Raw genomic sequence first — 21,577 nt, 5'->3', positions numbered from 1 at the left:
TCAGGCTTTCCCTACAACCAGGAAGGAGAACTGTCGAGATGGGAAGGCAAGGAACAAGCGATCATTAAATGTTAATACTTTTTTAAAGCTCAGGTGCTTTTGTGAACTTTGCTCCTCTGTGACCTTTATCAGTTTAAAAAGGGCTGTGGACTGATCCAGTAACCAGGTAAGGTGAGGGATCTACAAGGTTGCTGGTCCTGGGGTCTTACTTGTGGTGGGCTATTCTGCACAGTTCCTATTGTGAAGCAACTTGGCTGATAGACACTATTGTATTTTACATTAGGATTTTATTTATATAGCACAAACACAAGCCTTGTTAAGCAACATTGCCAACCCTAAGCAGTTAAAATCAAGAGTCAGGCCCTAAAATCATGAGATCTGAAAAAAAAAATTAGGTTTGCCTTCTAGTTACTGGGCCTTTGGGCTACACTTGGATCATATTTTCAAGCTTCTTTTTGCAGCATGAGGGCTAGGAACTACAGCAAGGTGAAATTTTTTGACTGAAACTTGTTTTTGATGAAAAAGGCAGATACAGAGTGACCAAAACACTTCATGCATTTGTGTCACTTGCGGTAAATAGTTTTGGTCAAAACGAAAAAAAAAAAAATTGGAAATGCCAAAATTTTGACATTTCCAAAAGTCTTGTTTTGATTTTTCTGTCCAGATACACAATGGGATTTAGGCCCCAAAACATAGTAGGAGGAGAAAGTGGTGCAGTTAGGGCCCTCACTTGGGATGTGGGATATTGAGTGGAGCTGGGACTGGAAGCTAGGACTTTCCCCACCAGTGAGAGCCCCAACCACTGGACTAGAGTCAGTGTCACACATTCTCTTTCGGGACCAATGACTATCTTATACAAGTGGAACAGCTTCTACATAGGAGAGCCCTATTTCTGAATACCTTATAGCCTGCTGATTAGTCCACTAACATGGTTGCTGGAAGATCTGGGTTTAAGTTCCTGGTCTTAAAAAGGGGATTCAAGTCTGGATCTCCCCCATCCCAGGTGAATGTCCTAACCACAGAACTAAAGATTTTAACAGGGGAGGAGAGGCCTCCTCCTCTTCCTGTGGCAGTTTTTGAACTGACCCTTTCATTTCCTTTGGTTTTCTTAAAAATGTCTGGAGCAAAACATTTCCATTTGTGCTGAATGAAATGATTCCACCAACCCAAAGGAAAAATGTTTCCAGGGTTTCGATTAGCTAAAAATTCTGATAAACTTTGGTTTTGAATTTTTTCAATTTTTGAAAACACTGCCAGCGAATCAAATCAATTATTTGCTCAGCTGAGCTAGAATCTTACTTTTCTGTAAATGAAAGCTTAGTCTCACATAATCATGTGGCCCCAGAAGCTAGGTCTTAAAACCATCCCCCCCACCAAATCTCACAAGACTTGTCCCCAGCTGTGAGCACTGGCAACAGTGTTTAAAAGACTGTGAAGGCTGCTTCAGGGCCAATCCCACCTACCCACAATCTTTAAAATATGGAAATATAAAGCTGAGGGAATAGTGCCTTGCATCCCTTGTCCCTGACGTGCAATGGTGCCAACATCACACTCCAATGTTCCATAAGGCTTTCACCGCTATCCTTAACACATAGCAAACTGCAACACATCCCCCAGTGATATCCAACTCACTCAGAACCTCAGACACTCTTGTTTCAACAGAGTGACCCACTGGTCTCTCATGGACCCCATGAATTTTGGAGGCCAGTCTGCCTGAACTGTGCTGAGGCTGCTGTTAAGATTTACAAGCACTGCTTTGCTGGCATAAGGGAGATTAGAGCTGTAGCTGCAAGGGTCTCATATTCTCTCTCTCTCTCACACACACACAGTCGCTGGGAACATGTTTGCCCCCAGTGCCCTCTCACTGTATTAGAAACCCATAACATTCCATTAACAAAGACAAAACTAGCTTGTAATTCCCACTTTTCCTGCACACCCAAGTTAACAATAAATAGATAGTTTACACCCTGGGGTTACTGAGAGGTTAACCGTAGACCCTACTGGGATAAAGTGGGAATTTTGGTAATATTTTTATCATTCCTGAGCGTGCCTCAGTTTTCCTCTGTGCTTTGCATTGCTATGCACAGAGTGTAAAGAGTTAAAAGATGCTCTTGGGACAGAGCATGGGACATGAGGTGTTGTAACTGTCTAGGGTGGTATGAATGGGTCATTAAAGGACTGGCTGCAACTGACCCAGAGAAATGGAACCCCAATGGCCAGACTGTTCACACTTAGCAACCAAAAACCAAGAGGAAGACACTTTTCCTCCACACCTCAGCAGGGAAGCAGAGCAAAGGTCCCAGATGGAGAACAAAGGGGAAAGGTGTCAGGTGGCTTGTCTCAGAGCCGGCCTTTGCAGAGACTCACATACTAACCTGGGACTGAAAGACAAAGGGACAGAGAAAGAGAGAGAGGAAACCAAGATGCTTCCCTCACCAGCATGACTCAAGGGAGTCTTGGCATTGGCCATCTTGGACTCTGTTTTAACCTTTGCTTCTCTATGCTTATCTATGGACATCCCAATGCTGCACTACGGTTGACTAATAAACTCTACTCTGTTTTGATAGTGCTGCAAATGCTCACTGGGTATGGCTACACTGCAATGTAAGCCCAGGGCTAGTGAAACTCGAGTTAGAGGACCCCGGGTTTGAGAACCTGGGTTTGGTCCTGCTTTGAGCAAGGGATTGGACTAGATGACCTTCTGCAGTCCCTTCCAACTCCGATATTCTATGATTCTGATTCTAACCATGACCTTGAGCATCTACACTGATTGCCAGCCTTAGATCAAGGATTTTCCAACCCAGACCTGAACCCACGGCTCCGGGGTCCACACTACAGTATGCAGATCCAAATCCAATCAACTGTATTCCAGACTGCCTAGCGCCCTCTCAAAATGTGGCTACTCTAGCCCTCTGTTTGAGGTGCAGCATGGGAAAATTTGGCTGTCCACCTGGCACACTACAGGAAGTTTGAACTGCCCACCAAACTCATTCTGCCAAGCCATCGTTTTGGTCTGCAGGCTCCCAACAACTGGAGCCAGCAACATGGAGAAGAGAAGCCATTTGAAAAACTACTTCTCCTTGGGCTTTCACTCCTGTTTCAGGAGGTGGGCAGAGCTTCTGTGAGATGCTGGTGAACTTTCAGCAGAGTTTTCTGACCCACCCAAGGCACCTGACAGAGCTAATGATGGAGCAGGAGAAGGAGGAGACAGACATCACAGACTCAAACTGGCTGATGCTGCTCATGACGCTCGGTAGAACAGCGACATAGACCAGTGCTTCGGGTGCAGGGCCACAAGCACAGACTGGTGGGACCACATTGTCTTGCAAACCTGGAACAACCAGCAATGGATCCAGAACTTTCACATGAAGAAAGCTATGTTGCGGTTTAAAGACAAGACAGGACAAAGCTTTAAGCAAGCGAGCAAGCTGGTTTGTTAACGGGCTTCTGACTGTTAACTTTTTTTTTTTTTTTTTTGCGCATTACATATTCCGACCGCAATAGGCATTAACAAAGGAAATAATATGACTTTGATTAATATTCTTATTTACCAGCCTCTATCTACTACAGTTCTTGTTCTCAGGCCTTGAGCCCAATCCAAGGAAGCTTCCCATGGTTTATGTCCTCTGGGCGACTTCCCATGGTCCATGTCTTTGGACGGAGCAGTGTGTGCACTGCTCCTACACAACACTCAGGGTGCGCCCTGAATGTTTCCAGGTGCATGAACTCTACATGAACCCTTCAAAGCTACATTTCTGGAGCTCTGGGAGCAGCTTGCCCCAACTCTCCAGCATAAAGACACATGCATGAGAGCATCCATGCTGGTGCAGAAGCGAGTTACTGTAACCATCTGGAAGCTGGCTATCCCAGACTGCTACAGGTCCATTGCCAGCAAGTTTGGTGTTGGAATGCCGACTGTGCGTAAAGTGGTGGCAGAGGTTTCTGAGGCAATCAGGCATGCGGTTTATCCCAGAGTGGCTGCATCTATAGTGCTTCAGGCTCAAACCCTCCACTCTTGTAGGGTCCTAGGCCCTCGGGTCTGAGCCCGAATCTTGACAGATTTGTGTGTAAGATGGAAGAAGGGCTTGGGCTCAATCCTAAGACTGTGCCAAGGCTTACACTACAGTGTAGGCATACCCACTGAGAGCACTGTGGCCTGAAGAGGTACTGTACAAGTCTCCCACAGGAGTCTGCCTTGGCTGGATTCACTGTAAGAAGCCACAGACAGAAACAGGGATCACGGGTGACCGAAGGTCCAGTTTTGGAGTCTTGGGGGTCACAGGTGTGGAACTGTGTGAACCTTGGGGGTTCGGAGAATCAAAGCTGTCACTCCCAAGGGACTGGTTACAGGCTGGGGCAAAGACCAGACCCTGCGGATCCCTAACACCTACATTTCGGACATAGCTGTAGGATGCATTAATGTGTACATAACAGAACTAGACTTCCAGGTGATTGTCATCAGTTCATATCCACCCAGGAGTTCTATTGTTTTTGTAACCTTGAGAATGGCAGAAAGTTGCTTTCATCTGAATATAAAAACTTCCAAGATATTAGCTGTTGCTCCAGCTGAAAAAAAGGAAAATGGCTTTTTGAGCGTGTTGCTATTGCTCCCATTTTAGAGCCATGGAGAGAAGCTGAGACCACTTTGCACTCGTAGCAAGGTCATGACAATAGGAAAGAGTAGCCTTACCTGCTGCATTCCCTGCAAAGCTTGCTGGAGGAGTTTTAACTGCTGCTCTCTAGTTGTGTCTTCATCTCTGTTCACTTTACCCTGCTCTTGCTTTAACAACTCCACCTCATTCCTGTAGGCATCCAGCTGCCAGCGCAAACTGTCGTTTTCCTCCTTTAGGGCCTCTGCCTGGGACATCAGTGCTAGGAGAATGACGAACACAGGGAACAAACATTAAAAAAACAAATAAAAGGAGAGCAATGTCGGTCTTGTGAGTAAGAGTCCTGCATTCAGTTCCTGGCTCTGCCCCAAAGCATGACCTTGGGCCAGTCATGTAGGCCCAGATCCTGAAAGGTATTTTGGTGCCTAACTCCCATTGAAATCAATGGAGATCTGGTGCCTAACTCCCTCAGAGGATCTGGGCCTCAGACCCCATCTGTAAAATGGGGATAACACAATTTACTTCCTCCCAACTTTTGTCTGCCATGTCTATTTAGACTGTAAGATCTTTGGGGCTGGGCTGTTTGTCAATATGCATCTGTGTGGTTCCTGGAATAATGGACCCTGATATCAATGGAAGCTTCTAGGTACAACTGTCTTACAAGTAATGTTACTATCTGTTATTAAGGCTGCCTGACACTTCCATTACAAGACCCTGTTTTCAGTTGCATAGAATTTTGCCAAACTTCAACCATCTGAGCTGAAATTTTCCATGCCAGGCGCCTGCCCCAGGCTGAAATCTTTTCCCCCCTGCCAAAGCAGTTCAGTGGTTTCTGACAAGGCTGAGGGAAAATATGTTGTTTTGCTAACGTTAAAAAGTTCTAGTGACTTCAAACAACATTCAGACAACTCTAGCACCCCACACTTTGGAGCAAGTACTAGAAATCTACTGACAGGTGACCTTTGTATCAAGGATGTGCATTTTGTCATCTCCACGAAAATCTGCCCAAATTTGGCCAAGTTACAAGACTTTGAGAGACAGCAGTTTGCACATGCTCAGTAAAAACATCTTAGATTTTAACAGCTAATGTCTCCAAAGAGTCTGGCCATACTGGGCACGCTCTATCCTGCAGCTGAGCAGGCAGTTACAGCTCTGGACTACTGTGGAGTGGCCCCGAGCAGGGCATCAGAACTGAGAGAAGGTAGATTCTCTTTCCTGTGCTCTTAGCGACCCCTCCCACCCCCACTCCAAGCCCCATAGGGCCCAGACAGTGTGGAGGAGAAAGATGCGTGATTTGAATTCTGGGGGTGGGGGGAGAGGGACTAAATTGGGAGAAAAAAACAATGGGTGGTGGTAGTGGAGAGATAGGAACTGGAGGCTGGCAGGAGAGAGGGAAACTCAAGCTGGGAGTTGAGGAGGAGGAGACTGGGACTGGCTGGACGAGGAGACTGGGAATGAGAATCAGTAGGAGGGAGGTGAGGGGTGTTGGGAGACAGATCTGATGAAGAACCAAGATACAGGGGGAGAATTGGGACTGGCTGGACAAGGAGAATGGAGACAAGGAGTTGGGGACTTGAGGAGGTGACAGGAAATGACTGGGCCAGGAGACTGGGACTGAAAGTGGAGGGGGAAACTGGTACATGGAATCCAGAGAGGAGGAGACTAGGATCTACTGGCTAAGAAAACTGGATCTGGGATGAAGAACCAGGAGTGGGGAAAAGGGACTGGGACAGGTTGGAGGGGAAGGGACAGAAGGGTCTGTGCCCAGTAGCATGCACTCCCCTCCGGATATCCATCATCCCTGAGTCTCACCAGTCCTCTGCTGTCAGCGAACAGCTGTGAACCCCAATGGCAAAGTGCCCCATCCCCTCTGCGGCTGGCACACACAGAGGATGACAATCTACTACTGCTATCCATTCCTCCATTAGCTCAAGCAGCAGAGATCTGTGTGACCTTAATCACTCTGTTCCCTATCTGCACAATGGTAATCATATTACCCCCTCATCTCAGGGTGTTGTGAAAATAAATTCACAAATATTTGACGCATTCAGATATCATATCAATGAACAACATGAGGAAATTAATAATTCTGTCTTCAGAGCAGGATTTGAGCAACGGGCAGTAAATAAAGCATAGGCCACACACTGAACAATGAGGACAAAACAAAATAGTGAATAGCTGTTAATTCAGTAAGCACCTGTGCACTGAACGAGGCAGGGATCCTGTGGAAAAAATTGTGAGCATGTAATTGAGATGTATCATAATGTATAAGCACGGAGAGGGGCCAGTGAATGGCTTGCATGGGCAATTTTCAGTCTGGCATTTTTGAATGTTTGGTATTGCAACCTTAATAATGTCCTTCTAAAATCATGTGTGTGTGTAATATAATAATAACAGATATGTGTAAAGGTGTATTTAGGGGACTATATCTCAGGACTACACTTGGTCCAGTGGCTCCAGATTTGGTTCACTGACTCTACCCTGCACCCCCACAAGGCACCCTAAATATCAAGGCAATCTGATTAACTGTATAGAGTTTAGAGCACTTAGAACTACCAATCCTTAAACTGAAAGCGGGTCTTAACCTTTACGATAGCAAAGCTCTTGCTCAGCTATAATTCTTACTGGGATCCAAATTAAGTGCATCAGCTCAAGAAAGGACATGGCATCCCTGTGGACAGCTCAATGGAGACCTCTGCTCAGTGTGCTGCTGCAGTCAAAAGAGCAAACAGGATGTTAGGATGCATAAGGAATGGAGAGGTGAATAATACCAGGGGCAGCATTAGAGGAGGGCTTGCGGGGGCTATAGCCACCCCAATATTTACCTTAGCCCCCCTATAATAGGCGCCCCCCAGCACAAAGGTCAAACGTAGATACTTCTCTGCTGCTGCTGACAGCAGCGCTGCCTTCAGAGGTGGGCACCCGCCCAGAGCTGCTGCTCTCCGGCCATCCAGCTTTGAAGGCAGTGCCAGCAGCAGCGTAGAAGTAAGCCTAAGTGGGGGCGGGGGTGCCCAACAGCAGCCCCCGGCCTGTGTCCCTGCCCATTGGGGTGCACCGCCCAGAGCAGGTAGAGAGTCCGGGACTCCCCACAGTGCCCAGACTGACCCGCTCTGGCCAAGGCTCCTGGGCCCCACCCCATGTGGTTGCTGCTCCCCGAGGGTTCTGCCAGCCCCAGAGCTGGGTCCCCCCACCCAGGAGGCTTTTACGCGCTGTGAGCAGTCAAAGGGCGGTGGGGAGCTGAGGAGCAGCCGCAGCCCCAGGGCCCCAAGCAGCAGCAGGAGAAGGAGATGGAAGTGCCACAGTCTCCTGCACCATGTCACCAGCCAGCGCAGCGGCCACCCTGCACTGCCCCGCTCTGGCTTCTGGCCTCCAACCTGGGGGTCTTGGGGGAAGAAGGTGGGGGTGGCACTTAACTGAGGAGGAGCAGGGGTGGGACCATGGAGAGGGCTGGGGCTTGTGGTGAGGAGGGAGCAGCCTCCCCCGCAATTTTCTGTCTAGCCCCCACCAGGAAGAGGCTGGTGCCACCCCTGAATAATACAGAAGATATTCTAAGACCATTATGTAAATTGGTCAGCCTACTGGTCACCCTGTCTCAGAAAAGATATCACAGAACTAGAAGGGGTTCAGAGGAGGGCAGCAAGTATGATCAAGGTCCTGGAAAAACTCTTGTACGAGAGATTGAAAAGGCTGGGAGACAAATAAGCAGGGACATGACAAAACTATAGAAATAATGAATGGTTTAGAGAAGGGAGATTGGGAACTTGTATTCTTCCTGCCTCATAACACAAGAATATGACACTCAAAAGGTGGCAAATTCAAAACTGAGAAAAAGAAATACCTTTTAACACAAAGTGTGATTCACCTGTGGAACTCACTGCAACAGGGTGTCATTGAGGACAAAACTTTAGCAAGATTCGAAGAGGAATTGGAAATTTGTGTCACCAACAAGAATATCCAGAGTTATAATAGTTAATACACCTTTACCCCAACATAACGCAATCAGATATAACATAAATTCGGATATAACACGGTAAAGCATTTTCCCTCCTCCCCCCTCCCTCCCAGGCTTGCGCGGCAAACCTTGGAGGGAGAGGGGGGGAGAAGCGGAGTGGCAGCGGCGCACTCAGGGGAGGCGGCGAAGGCAGAGCAGAGGCGAGCTGGGGGGGCGGGGAGCTGCCGGTGGGTGCTCTGCACTCACCAATTTTTATATTGAGTTGGTGCCTATGGTGGCAGCGTGTCTGGCTCCAACACGCTGCTCTGAGGCCGGAAATAGCCGGGCCAGGGGATTGGATAAGGGGCAGAGGGTCTCGGGGGACAGTGAGCAGGTGGGGTTGGATGGGTCGCGGTTTCTGAGGGGTCAGTCAGGGGGCGGGAAGTTGGTGGGGGTAGGATAGGGGGCGGGGCCAAGCTGTTTGGGGAGGCACAGCCCTCCCTACATGGCCCTCCATTGCAAGTTCAATATAACGCAGTTTCACATATAACGCGGTAAGATTTTTTGTCTCCTGAGAACCACGTTATATCAGGGTAGAGGTGTATTAACAAACATTTTGAGTGGCTATAAAACCTCCTGCTTCAGGGTTTAAGCCAGTCTCTGACTATTAGGGATTAGGATGAGAGCCTGATGGGGAGGAGGATTACCCCACATCTGCTTCTGCAAGGTTCTTACACCTCCTTCTGAAGCAGCTGGTGCTAGCCACTGTTGGAGATGAGAAACTGGGCTAAACGGACCTTGGCTTTGATGCAGTCTGGCAGTTCCTCTGTTCCTATTCTCCAGGAATCTGAAGCACATTAGCCCAGGGATAACCAAAGCCCAGAGTCCAATATTCCTGAGATTTTTGGCGTCTAAATCACAATTATAGAAAACTGCAGTAGAAGCTCCACTGTTCAGACTAGGTAATTGGCTCAGTTCCACAGCTAGGAACCTATCATTCGGGGCTCCCCAAGGAATTCACACAGTCCAGACACAACATGCAGATATATTTATCATCCATAGCAAATGTTTGTACCTGATTCTTCTGTTTCTTTCGTCTCTGAGGGATCTTCTATCTCATCGTCAGACATTTCCATTTCCTCCTCTCTTCGAATACCCATGAGTTCATCATTATGAATGTTGCGGATTTCCTAAGGTTTAAACAGAAGATCTTTCAATGTAAGGTTACAAGCCACTCGTTTGTTTTAAAAGAGTCTGCAAGGAACAGACCCAGTGCTACCAGAAAAGAGCATGTGAGGAGTACTTCACTGCCCCAAACACATAGCAGCAAAGACCATTCACATTGTAAAACACTCCTAGCATAAAATATTCCACCCACTTCCCCAGCACACTCACCCAGCACTGCCCTCTACCTGAATTGTTGCCCTCACCCAGTGTTTCCCCAACATGCACCTTGCTCAGCACTGCCCCACCTTGTCCCTCCCCTATTACCCTTGCTCAGCCCTGCCCTGCCCCTCCCCCCGCACTGCCCTGCCATGCCATACATCCTCTTCACAACTGCCCAGGTTGTAAAGCAGGTCTATGAAGTGGTTTAGTGCCAGTTCTTTCGGTGCTGCAAGCTGGGAGAAGCCTCTTCTCTGGTTTTGTATTGTACTGTACTGCTAAGGAGCTGAGAGGTAGCCAGGAATCAGATTTGAGCCATCACCTGTATGAGCTGCTGATGTCCAGCTGCTCACAGGAGGAAATGGTGAATCACTCAAGGGGGTCGTATTTTCACCCCTGCTCCACCAACGTGAAGCTGGAGCAATGGAGCCACGAACCATTACTACAGCTCCATTGAGGATTCAGCGGACGGCGGGACCACTGTGTCCATTCAGCCTTTCCCAATTGTGGAAGGTACCAAAGCCTCCTGACAGCCACACAGCCAAATGATACCCAGGAGATATGACAATGGTGCCTAAAGCTGGCAAGTCAGAATACAGCCAGCTCTTCGCTCACTGCATGGGAGGTTTCATACAAATGACCCACAAGCGTGAATGTTTTACACCTATGCTAACCTCTTACTGCAGCCTCTTTAGTCCACAGCCAAGGGAGGCCCTTTGTACCTGCACAATGATGCAGGGGGGAAGCCTGTTTGCAGAGAGAGTTGGGGCAGCTGTGAGTACATGAGGGAGGTGGGGACACATTCCCACATGTACTCTGGGCCATGCTGCTCCGATTTCTGTACATTATCCTTTTTAGCATGCTCCCATTCTGTCTCCTGTGCCTGAAATGCCCTCCCTGGGCCTGTGCACCATGCAGCCTTCCTGTTCCTCTATCAAACCCTCCCTCCCTCCTTTCCACTCTCTGTCAGGAACTTGTCCTCAGATTTTGGAGCTAAAAGGGGAAGGAAGATTTTGGAGCTAAAAGGGAAAGGAAGCACGATGGCACAACCAGGCTCCAAATAGGACTGTGTGCCAACCGGCCTCCGCCTCGCCCTTGCCTGGCCTCACCTCTGCTCTCATCATGTGATGTCAGAGCCAGCCTAGCCTGCAGCTCCTCAGGGCAGGGCCATAGGCCTGACTGTCTTTGGCCTTGTACTGATTTGCACCTGTACTGGGGCAGAATGGTAGCGGTTCACTCCCACTTTGCACAGGAGTAAACGTCTGCCTGCGCCATGTGCAAGACAGTGGAGAAGCCAGTCCAGCAGCTTCATTAGAACATAAGAACGGCCAAACTGGAACAGACTAAAAGTCCATCTAGCCCAGTATCCTGTCTTCTGACAATTCCAGGTGCCCCAGAGGAAATGAATAGAACAGGTAATCACCAAGTGATCATTCCCCTGTCGCCCATTCCCAGCTTCTGACATTCTCTCTGAAAAGTGTCATTCACACCCAGGGTTCTGTCATAGGGCACAATATCAATACAGGAACCACACAGGAAGAGAGATGGGTAAATGTGTTCAGGTGTTAGGATGCCAAAGTTACTTACCAGAGTCCATCAGAGGTTGCAAAGTGCCCCTCCTAATGCCAACTTACCAGAAAGAGCTTTGCTAAGATTGAGTGTCCCATAAATAATGACTGTAGAGAAGGCAGAGAAGTCTCATTTACTAAGCAAAACAAGAGGCAACCTTACCACAAGAGCCTGGAGCCAATAAGCGTTCTCTTTACTCATGTTTGGCTACCCATGAAAAGAGCAGCCAAGCCGTGGGAAACAGAAACATTCTCAGATTGGTGCAAAGGGGAAGCCATAGGAAAGGTACCATGAAAAGGACAGGAATGAATGTTGACCCTGCTAGTCAGTCAGAGATGACAGTGCAATGAAGTTCAGGAGCCAGAGCTGGCTAGGCTACAAACAAGGGCCTCTGTCAAGCATTTGATCCAATGGTACATGTGACGGGGAACAGGAATCAGCAGGGAAATCTTCCCAAATGCATTAATTCACACTCTTTAATACCTAACATTCTTGATGGCCTTGAAGCCAGAGAGGCGCAGAGGAGCCAGCATAGCCCAGGGTGCATAGCAAGCTCTGGGACAGGGCTGGCCAGCTCCCAAAATGGGAGCTCTGGAGGATGGAGCCGGAGAGACTGTAGGGTGCAGGTACTTAAGAGAGACCTTATGCAAGGGAAGATGCTTGGCAGCTAGGTAGCTACCCTGGCCTACAAAGTTCCCCCATTTGCCAGCATGTATTGATTCCTTCAGTAGTTGTACTCAGCAGCAGCATTTAGCAGTTCTGGGCACCAGCAGGCCCTCATAGGCGAATTACTGAATAGGGCCTATTCCTGATCCCAGCCATTGCAATGACTCCCAAAATATACACAAAATCACCAAGCCACCTCTCAGATCCTCACGAAAGCTCATGCTCAAATAAATTGGTTAGTCTCTAAGGTGCCACAAGTACTCCTTTTCTTTTTGCGAATACAGACTAACACGGCTGTTCCTCTGAAACCTGTCACACTACACTGTAACCTGTCTGTTGAGCTCAACTGAAAGCAGGACCTAACTCTGTAGCACTCTGGTGCTATGGCAGCTTTATTTAGAGTAACTAAATCCAGGATGAATAATACACAAAAAATACAGCAGCCCCTCTTATTGAATGTAACATCAAAACTAATTTGTTTTATGCTCTTGCTGCACTGGAATAACCTACCTTGGGACCTGGTGGATTCTCCATCACTGGAAGGCATTAATACAAGTCCGGCTTTCTAAGAGAGCTACTATAGCTCTGTGAGCCAGGGAGTCCCTCAATGCCCACGGACAGAGAAAACACCATAATATAACTCACATCAGGCCTGACACACTCATTGCCCCAATACCCCATTGTCATAATCTGTGTCTAAAGAGTATTATGTGAGGTATCATATGCCAACTGGTAACATGCCGTTCATTGATATTACTGAGTGATCTATGTGAGGGCAGCATGTAATAAATTATAGATGTGTGATTCCAGTGAGAGGGACTGGACACTGCAAGGGAGACGGTTTTGAGGAGACGTAGGACTGAAGAAGCTATTGGTGTCACCCTGCAAAGAGTAGCCTGGCTGGTGGAAGTCATGGTGAAGCCATTGTTCTGTGAACAGGTTGCTGGTGTCAGGGCTCTGAACCAAAGCAGCACAGCACAAAAGCACCCAGAGATACAGGGCAGCGGCGACAACTCCTTATTGGCCTGGGTGAAACCCCATAATGTCATAGGCTCACGCAGAAGTTATGGGCATGATACAGAGTTTACTGGGTGAGTTACAGATGATCATAGGGGCTCCTTCTGGCCTTAAAATCTATGAATAATCTATGAGCCACAGATTCTCCCTCACAGATAAACTGTGCCTTCCTGCATAAAAACCAGCCACCAGGTAGCATTCATGAAAGAAAAAACAAAAACAAATGCCCTTCCATGACACTATGCAGAACTGGTAATAAAGAGAAAGCTCATCTCCGAGGCCCTTAGTCCAGTCTATAAAATACGCACAAGAGACTTGTTGTGTCTTCATCAAGGGTTCCATATGCTTACAAACATAACCTCAGAGTTGCTCAGCCACACATGTACGGCTTGTATTCTAGGCTGCTTTATCTGTTGAGCAGGATGAGTTTTTATTCTTGAAAGCTGTGTGTTTTAGTGTGCACTTCCTGTAATTATGATACAAGTGTGTCTATTGTAAATATTTATCAATGTTACATAGGATAGACAAAGTATTACACAAGATGACAAATGCGCATAGTGCAGGGGTGAGCAAACTACGGCCCGGGGGCTGCATCTGGACCTTCAGATGTTTTAATCTGGGCCTCAAGCTCCCGCTGGGGAGTGGAGTCTGGGGCTTGCCCTGCTCCCACACTCCAGCCGGGGAGCGGGGTTGGGGGCTTGCCCTGCTCTGTGCATGCCATGGCTCTGCTTGGCTCCTGGAAGCAGTGGTATGTCCTCCCTCCAGCTCCTATCCGAAGAAGCAGCCAAGGGGCTCCGCACAGTGCCCCCGACCCAAGCACTGCCTCCGCAGCTCCCATTGGCCAGGAACCACAGCCAATGGGAGCTGAAGGGGCAGTGCCTGCGGACAGGGCAGGGCACAGAGCCACCTGGCCACGCCTCCGCATAAGAGCCAGAGCGGGGACATGCTGCTGCTTCCGGGAGCTGCTTGAGGTAAGTGCTGCCTGGAGCCTGCACCCTTGACCCCCCTTCCACACCCCAACCCCTCATCCCCAGCCCCACCCCAGAGCCTGCACCCCCAGCCAGAGCCCTCACCCCCTCCCGCACCCCAACCCCCAATTTTGTGAGCATTCATGGCCCGCCATACAATTTCCATACCCAGATGTGGCCCTTGGGCCAAAAAGTTTGCCCACCCCGATGTAGTGTGTAACTGTGATATCAAAAGTAATTGAACCAATCAGCACCCTTACTCCACAGCTAATTTGCATGCAACAGTTTCATTGGCTGTATAAGGGAGACATAGATGGTGGATTATTTTGTGACGGCACGGGCTTTTAGCTACTAATACTACTTAAAGGCATAAGTTTAGAACAGCATGTTTCAGCGTATTTTGTGTTTATGATGTAAATAAAACAATAAAATCACAATGAGTACGAAAAGTTCAACAGGAGGCCAAGAGGTTATTTTTTGCCAAGCAAACCATTCATACCTAAATAATCACTCAACATGTTAATTAGGGTCATTAGTGCTAAACTATGTTATTAATGTGAATCCTCTCTCACCTGCATTCATGGTTTTGCCTAGATGTGCATTTATTTAATTTGCAAAATAATGATGTGTTGTCAGGATTTTACCTTCCTATGGATACTCTCACATGATGGTGACAGGCTGATGACAGAATTTCTGGCAGCCTGCTCATTTTTGAATCAGAATCTCCATCCATTGCAGTGAAGCTGCGTGGAGCTCCTTGACTTATTGTGATTTATGACTTGCTTATGTTATGATAACTAAGCAACGTCCCCCTACACAAAAATAATGCTTCTCAGTAGGTTAGGTCACTGGGTCTTTCACTCCCACGTTGCATAAAGCCTTTTGTGTAACAAATAGTATGCAGGGCTGACCTGAAATGATACCATGGTTTAATGTCAAAGTATAGCACAAGAAATACACTTGAATTAAGTTTGACCTCAGTAGGGGTAGGTTAGACTGCACTTTTTCGAAGCAGAAACATAGCTGCAAAGAGCCTTCTGTCGCTGTTACACATTACATTAAATCAAAAAGAGTAACGTTTGTTGTTACATATCCTCTATATTCTGACTTTGAGGGCTACCCGCAGTTATGGGAGGTGAAATGGAACAAGATTTCCCAAAGCCTTTTAGTGAACTCATTAAGACGAAGAGTTAGAGAGGTTGTAAACTGACCAGTTAGACACAGCCAGTTTGATTATATGGTTCTTAGTTATAAGAAAAATGAATAATTGTCACCATCCATCCCTCTAGCTTGATTCTCCATCCATGACACTTCCCGTGTGCCCATCAGACTCTGAGACTGCAGGCAACACCCCTTATGGGAGAGGATTCCTTACTCTATGGATTCCTTTTGCCGTGCTGCCAACTCACAATTTTGGTCCCTGCTGCAGGCGGTCTTGCAATGATAGGTCTGTCTATCATACAATCCGGGCAAAGCAAAATATGAGAGAGATGGGCTACCCCACATGATACCCTTTAGCCCAGAGGAAGGTGCACATCCATAGGCCATGAATTATTATCACACATCTTCCACTGACAGCTATTAACGGTTCTGTGCATTTCACCACCCTTATCCTAAGCCAAAGTGTCATTCTGCTGGAGAGATAACTATTATTCACAGATAACATAACTCAGAGCCTGTATAAGGTTATTTCAGGCACAGCTGAGAGTAAAAACTAGGTCTAAAAGATATACCTACAATAAACAGAAATCTTACCAACCTTGCTACATAGCCTTCCAGATGGAATGTCTAATCAGATGCTTCTGTAGCCTACTCTAGCACAGTGTGGCTTTGTGTCACCTGTTAGCAGCTAGGACACAGAGAGAGTTTCATAGACTCAGATTCCAAGCCCAGAAGGGACCATTGTGATCACCTCCTGTATAACACAGGCCACAGAACTTCCCCAAAAGAATTCCTAGAGCAGATCTTCTAATCAAAATCCAATCTTGATTTTAAAATGGTCAGTGATGGAGAATCCACCACGACCCTTGGTAAGTTGCTCCAATGATCAATTACTCTTACCATTTGCAACTTATACCTTATTTCCAGTCAGAACTTGTTTAGCTTTGAATCCAGCCACGGAATCATGTTATGTCTTTCTCTTCTAGAATGAAGAGCCCATTATCAATTTTTTTCCCCAATGTAGGTACTTATAAGCTGGGATCAAGTCACCCCTTAAACTTCTCTTTGTTAAGCTAAATGGATTGAGCTCCTTGAGTCTATCACTAAAAGGTACATTTTCATATCCTTTAATCATTCTCTGAATCCTCACCAATTTGCATGGGAATGGTTGCAAAATAAGAAGCAAATTGTACTGAAGAGGATTTCTTGGTACTGATGCTCGGAAATGGGAGGTGAACAGCCCAGCTGCACGCTCCCCTGAAGGATGGGGGACATGTGACTCCATCACTCACAAAGATGTTGAGCTGGGGAAATGTCCAAGCCGGCTCCCCTAAAAGTTTTGTTTAGGGTGAAAACTCTATCCCCATTGGTCAGCTAATAGTAAGTGAGTTGAGTAGGACACCTTGGTGGGAGGCACGGTCTGCCTAGGTGCCATAGTTGGCAGGGAAATTGTATGGGGTGAGGAAGGGTCCAGCCTGGATCTTCTCAGACAGCTGCAAACCTCTGTCATTTCAATTCTAAGCCAGGGGAGCACTGTCTGCTTTTGGATTGGTGCTTACTTTTTGCACAGCCCCAGTGGCCAGCTTTGACAACACACACCACAACATGCTGTTGCTGGGTTGCTGCAGCTTCCCATCGCCTGCAACACACAGCTGGCCAGTGGCCAGCACCTGTCTTTCTAAACTTGAATAAAGTTAACAGTTTAGAAGGCTGTGAGGGTGTACTGGCAACCTATATCAATGCCAAAGTTCCATGACAAGCCAGCATGTACATCCTGCTCTGCCCTAAACCCACTGCTTCCAGTCAAACACCAACAAGTAAGTCACACAGAAAATGCTCTACAGGAACACTCCACAACTAGCACCAGGACCTCAGAGAAGAACAGTTTGCACCTTGCTGTCCCCTTCCTTCTGTGGGTCACAAAGGATTTAACTATGCCTGACAGCATCCTAGGAGGAGCATGGTCTCGTGGTTCAAGCACTGAACTGGGACTCAGAAGACAAAAGTCCTGTCTGTCACAAAGTTCATGTGTGATCTTGGGCAACCACCTAATTACTCTCTGCTTGAGCTTCCCATGTGTAAAATGGTAGTGTTGATAGTATTGGTATATCCCTTCCTCAGGGATCAGTTCATTAATGACTGTGATGTGTCCAGATACCAAATTGCTAGGGCCACAGAAGCAGATAGATTTCCATTTTACTAACAGGGAACTGAGACCTGGAGATGTAATGAGTTGTTCGAGGCCTCACAGCAGGTCTGTGGCAGACTGGAGTGTATAACCTAGATCTCCTGACTCTGCGTCCCAAGCTTTGATTAGTCAATACCCTATCTTCCATCATCCGAATTTTGTAAACAATGGCTACAAATATCTACCCAAGTTGCAGTCTCTTATTAATACAGCATTGTACTTCCCCGCATGGGCAGAGTTTGCTCATTATGCAGCTGCCAGGGCAGCTCCATGGTTAAGGTTATGTTGAGATTAGCAGGGACTCAATTACTTTATTTTTCAAACATAAAAGATGATTTCCAAACTTACAGCACTTCCTCTGTGAATAAAGAATGCACTTTGTGAATTCACAAATTTCTCCACTCCTCAGTGTAAGAGGCAGGAGTATTTTAAAATTATTCCTTCTTGAACTTCGATTCACAAACCTGGATCTCTGCAGCTGATAAATGTCTTTGTTGTGAAACTTGATGACTGATTCACTTGATATGATTAAATCTAGACGCAGACTTCTTTTTAAGTTTCATTATCTGAAAATAACTGAATTATTTGCATGTTCTACATCACTGTTTATGCCCTGGGGGGATAATAGTTTGGAAGACACCAATTTTGACATCAGCCTTCATTAGGTGAGAGGAGTAAGAGTGGGACTCAGTGTGGGAGGAGCACTATTCTATGAGGTCTTCAGGAGAGGAGCTTCATGCCTACAGATCTCCTCAGTGTAGCAGATCTCTGCAGCCACTCCCGCAGACCTTACAAGGTTTACTATAGCAAAGTCCCCTCCTGCACACTTCCTCAGGCATGCCAAAGAGGAGCTGGATGAACTCTACAGGCAGGGATCTAGTGTTATGACCCTTTCCAGTGGTCTGATGGAAGAATGGGTTGCAGTGTACAAGTTTTCCATCCTTAGAAACTGAGAGCCAAATCCTGGGAGAATATCATTTCCATAAAAAGAAGTGTTCAGTGATCTTAATTTTTCTGGAACTAAACTGTGAAGGTGCAGCACTGCTTCATACAGGGACCAGATAAGAACAGATCTCTTCTGCCTCATATTTTATTGTTTGTAGTGTTGTAGCAGTGTTGGTACCAGGATATGAGAGAGACAAGGTAGGTGAGGAAATATATTTTATTGGATCAGCTTCTGTTGGTGCGAGACACAAACTTTGGAGCTACACAGAACTCTTCTTCAGGACTGAGGAAGAGCTCCGTGTAAGGTTGACAGTTTCTCTCTCTTGCCAACAGAAGCTGGTCAAATAAAAGATATTACCTCACCCACCTTGTCTCTCTCATCTTTTATTCTCATTTAGAAGGAACTGCAGTTTTAACCACAACCCAAATTAATTCCACTGTTACACTGTAAACTTAGGCTATGCCTACATTAGCCATTGAATGCATCCAATGAAGTGAGCTGTAGCTCATGAAAGCTTATGCTCAAATAAATTTGTTAGTCTCTAAGGTGCCACAGGTACTCCTTTTCTTTTTGCGAATACAGACTAACACGGCTGCTACTCTGAAACCTGTCATTAGCACTTTTGTCAGTCAGCGGTGTGAAAAAACACCACCCTGACTGACATAAGTTACACCAGTGGTTCTCAACCCACGGGCTGCATGCGGCCCAATTAGCATACAGCTACGGCCCGGCTGTGTGCTAAAAAATCCAGGTCCCAGCTGCCCAGTCACCCATGGCAGGGTCCAGCCTCCAGCTGCCCGCAGCTACCCAGTCCGCAGCTACCCAGCCCTGCACAGCAAGGCCTTGGGTCCAGCTGCCTGTCCCTGCGCCCAGGGCTCCACTCCCGGCCCCGCTCTGTGGAGGGGTCTTTGGGCGGGGGGCGCTGTGGTTCTCAGCCTGAGGACTACAATGATAAATAGGTTGAGAACCACTGAGTTACACTGACAGAAGCGGAAGTGTGGACAGCACTACGTCATAAGAACATAAGAATGGCCATACTGGGCCAGACCAAAGGTCCATCTAGATCAGTATCCTGTCTTCCAACAGTGGCTAATGCCAGGTGCTTCAGAGGGAATGAACAGAACAGGTAATCAACAAGTGATCCATCCCCTTTCACCCATTCCCAGCTTCTGGCAAAATTCCCAGCCATCATGGCTACCTCCGCTCATTGAGGATGGTTTAACTACGCCGACAGGAGAGCTCTCAGGGTGGCTACAAAGGAGACCTTACAGCTGCACAGCTGCAGCGGTACAGCTGTGTCACTGTAAGGTCTCTAGTGAAGACATAACCTTAATTACATTCTATAGACACAGAAGTACAATGATGTCCTTCATCAGACCTGCTGCATTTGTGCCAGCTTTAAACTTTGCACCTCTAAAGACTGTTACAAGGATTAGATAAAGAACTATGTAGTCCTTTTTAGGATTCTCTCTCAGGTGACTCCACACAGTTTCCACACCAGTACACAAATTTTTACAGTTCTAATACCACAATAGAAACCATGGCCCAACAGTTATTCTTGTACACAATACCAATGGCTTACAGAGCTCAATTTATCGTTACTAGGGCTGTGTTAGCATATGAAGGATCCTTCTCCAGTCAGAGACACCAATGGAATACTTATTACCTTTGTTGCAGCAGATGATCTAAGTAAGGCCCATATTGCACCATTTCATTAAGGCTGTTTCTGTCCATGTGAGCACAGTGCTACTAAGTGCCCAGGTAAACTTAAAATCAATATCCTGTTAAGAAATAGACTGTACTCTGTAGGATCTAACACAACAAAAAATTACCAACCTCGGCTTGTTTGCACCACACGCTGATGTTCTTACGCTGAGCTTTCGTGAAATGGTCCCAAGCCTTTTGTTTGGAGGCGGAATGGTACACAGCCACTATCTGCTCAACTGTAGTGTGAAATCAGCAGTCAAATCGGGCCAGAATATCATCCAGAGAATGCAAACGAGAGGAGTAAAGGAGTAAAAGAGCGGAATCAGGCAGGTGGTTTGGCTAATCTTTTGTTATAACACTGTACTGTGCTGAGGCCATGCTCAGGAGGGACTCAGTGCCCAGAAAGGAAAGAAGGGACTCCAGAAGGCCAGAGCCAAAGTGTCTCTCAAGTTATTAACAACTGGGGAAGCCAGAGTCATTCTCAACAGAACAAAAGTGAGATAGGGTTAAATGCACGAAGCATACATTGTATAAGTGGAGCCAACAAGTCAAACAGAGGATTTCCTGGGAATCCAGCAGAACAGGGTCTCGCACTCTTTAGAATGGAAGGATTGTGTAGCTTGCGTTCTTCTGTGCCACTGTTTCAGTCCCAAAGCACAGACGCATAACCTGGACATTATAACACACCACCCAAATAAGCACAGGGAAGGGTCTTCCACCACAGGGCAACAAAACCAGGAAGCTCTAATTTCCCTGGACACTCACCTGTCAAACCAGGGCTCCGGAGTCATTCTTTCAAAATATTTTTCCTGCCAATTTTTGGAGAAGTTTTTAAAGGAAGTATGTGATCTCCCCCTGCAAAGGGGTAGAATTCTCCTCACAACAAGAAGCACAGCTAGAATTGGCTTTGTATATTTGGCCTGCTGTAGTGGGCATGATTCTTATGAAATAAAACTCCGTGTACTCTATGTTTAGACTAACCAGTGCAGCTGTAATAAGAATACTAATGGGTGTGTTATAATGACTAATTACTAAAGCTGTGATTTAGTCACAGAGGTCACGGAACCCATGACTTCCAAAGACATCTGTGACTTCAGCCAGCGCCGGCTGGGAGCTGCAGGTCCCCTGCCACGTGTGGAGGCACTGAACTGCAAGGTACCCCCGCAGCTCCCAGCCACCGCAAGTGGCAGGGGGGAAACCCTGCAGCTCCCCACCGCTGCCGGCCACCATAGACAACAGGGGGGACCAAGTGGCAGGGGAAATCCCCACTGCTCCTGGCCGCTGAAGGTGGTAAGGTGGACCCCCACCACTCCCTTCCCCCAAGGGCAGCAGGGGGTCCCTGCGGCGGGGGGGGCCCTGCCGCTCCCCGCCCACGCTGGTGGCAAAAGGGACTCCCGTTGCTCCCTGCTGCCATGGGCGGCAGGGGGGACC

The 21,577-nt window shown here is 47.3% G+C and overlaps 1 protein-coding gene across 16 annotated transcripts in view; it reads right to left on the bottom strand.

Annotated features, from left to right (window-relative positions):
- Positions 1-21,577, bottom strand: part of ENOX2 (ecto-NOX disulfide-thiol exchanger 2) — a 135,296-nt gene that overhangs the window by 19,719 nt on the left and 94,000 nt on the right. For all 16 annotated transcript variants that reach the window (XR_012160888.1, XR_012160891.1, XR_012160896.1 and 13 more), the window contains 3 exons: positions 20,276-20,382; positions 9,617-9,731; positions 4,691-4,872 (listed from right to left, as the gene is read on the bottom strand). Coding sequence is in view for 5 of the 16 variants with exons in the window: in XM_073360663.1 (XP_073216764.1) it covers positions 4,691-4,872; positions 9,617-9,731; positions 20,276-20,382 (404 nt within the window). In the remaining 11 variants the exon portion in view is untranslated. The remainder of the gene's footprint in view (positions 1-4,690; positions 4,873-9,616; positions 9,732-20,275; positions 20,383-21,577) is intronic.

Source organism: Lepidochelys kempii, chromosome 9 (assembly GCF_965140265.1).
Source record: "Lepidochelys kempii isolate rLepKem1 chromosome 9, rLepKem1.hap2, whole genome shotgun sequence".
Lineage (NCBI taxonomy): Eukaryota > Metazoa > Chordata > Testudines > Cheloniidae > Lepidochelys > Lepidochelys kempii.
Note: the sequence above shows the minus strand (reverse complement) of the source record. Positions and strands in the feature narration are given on the sequence as shown.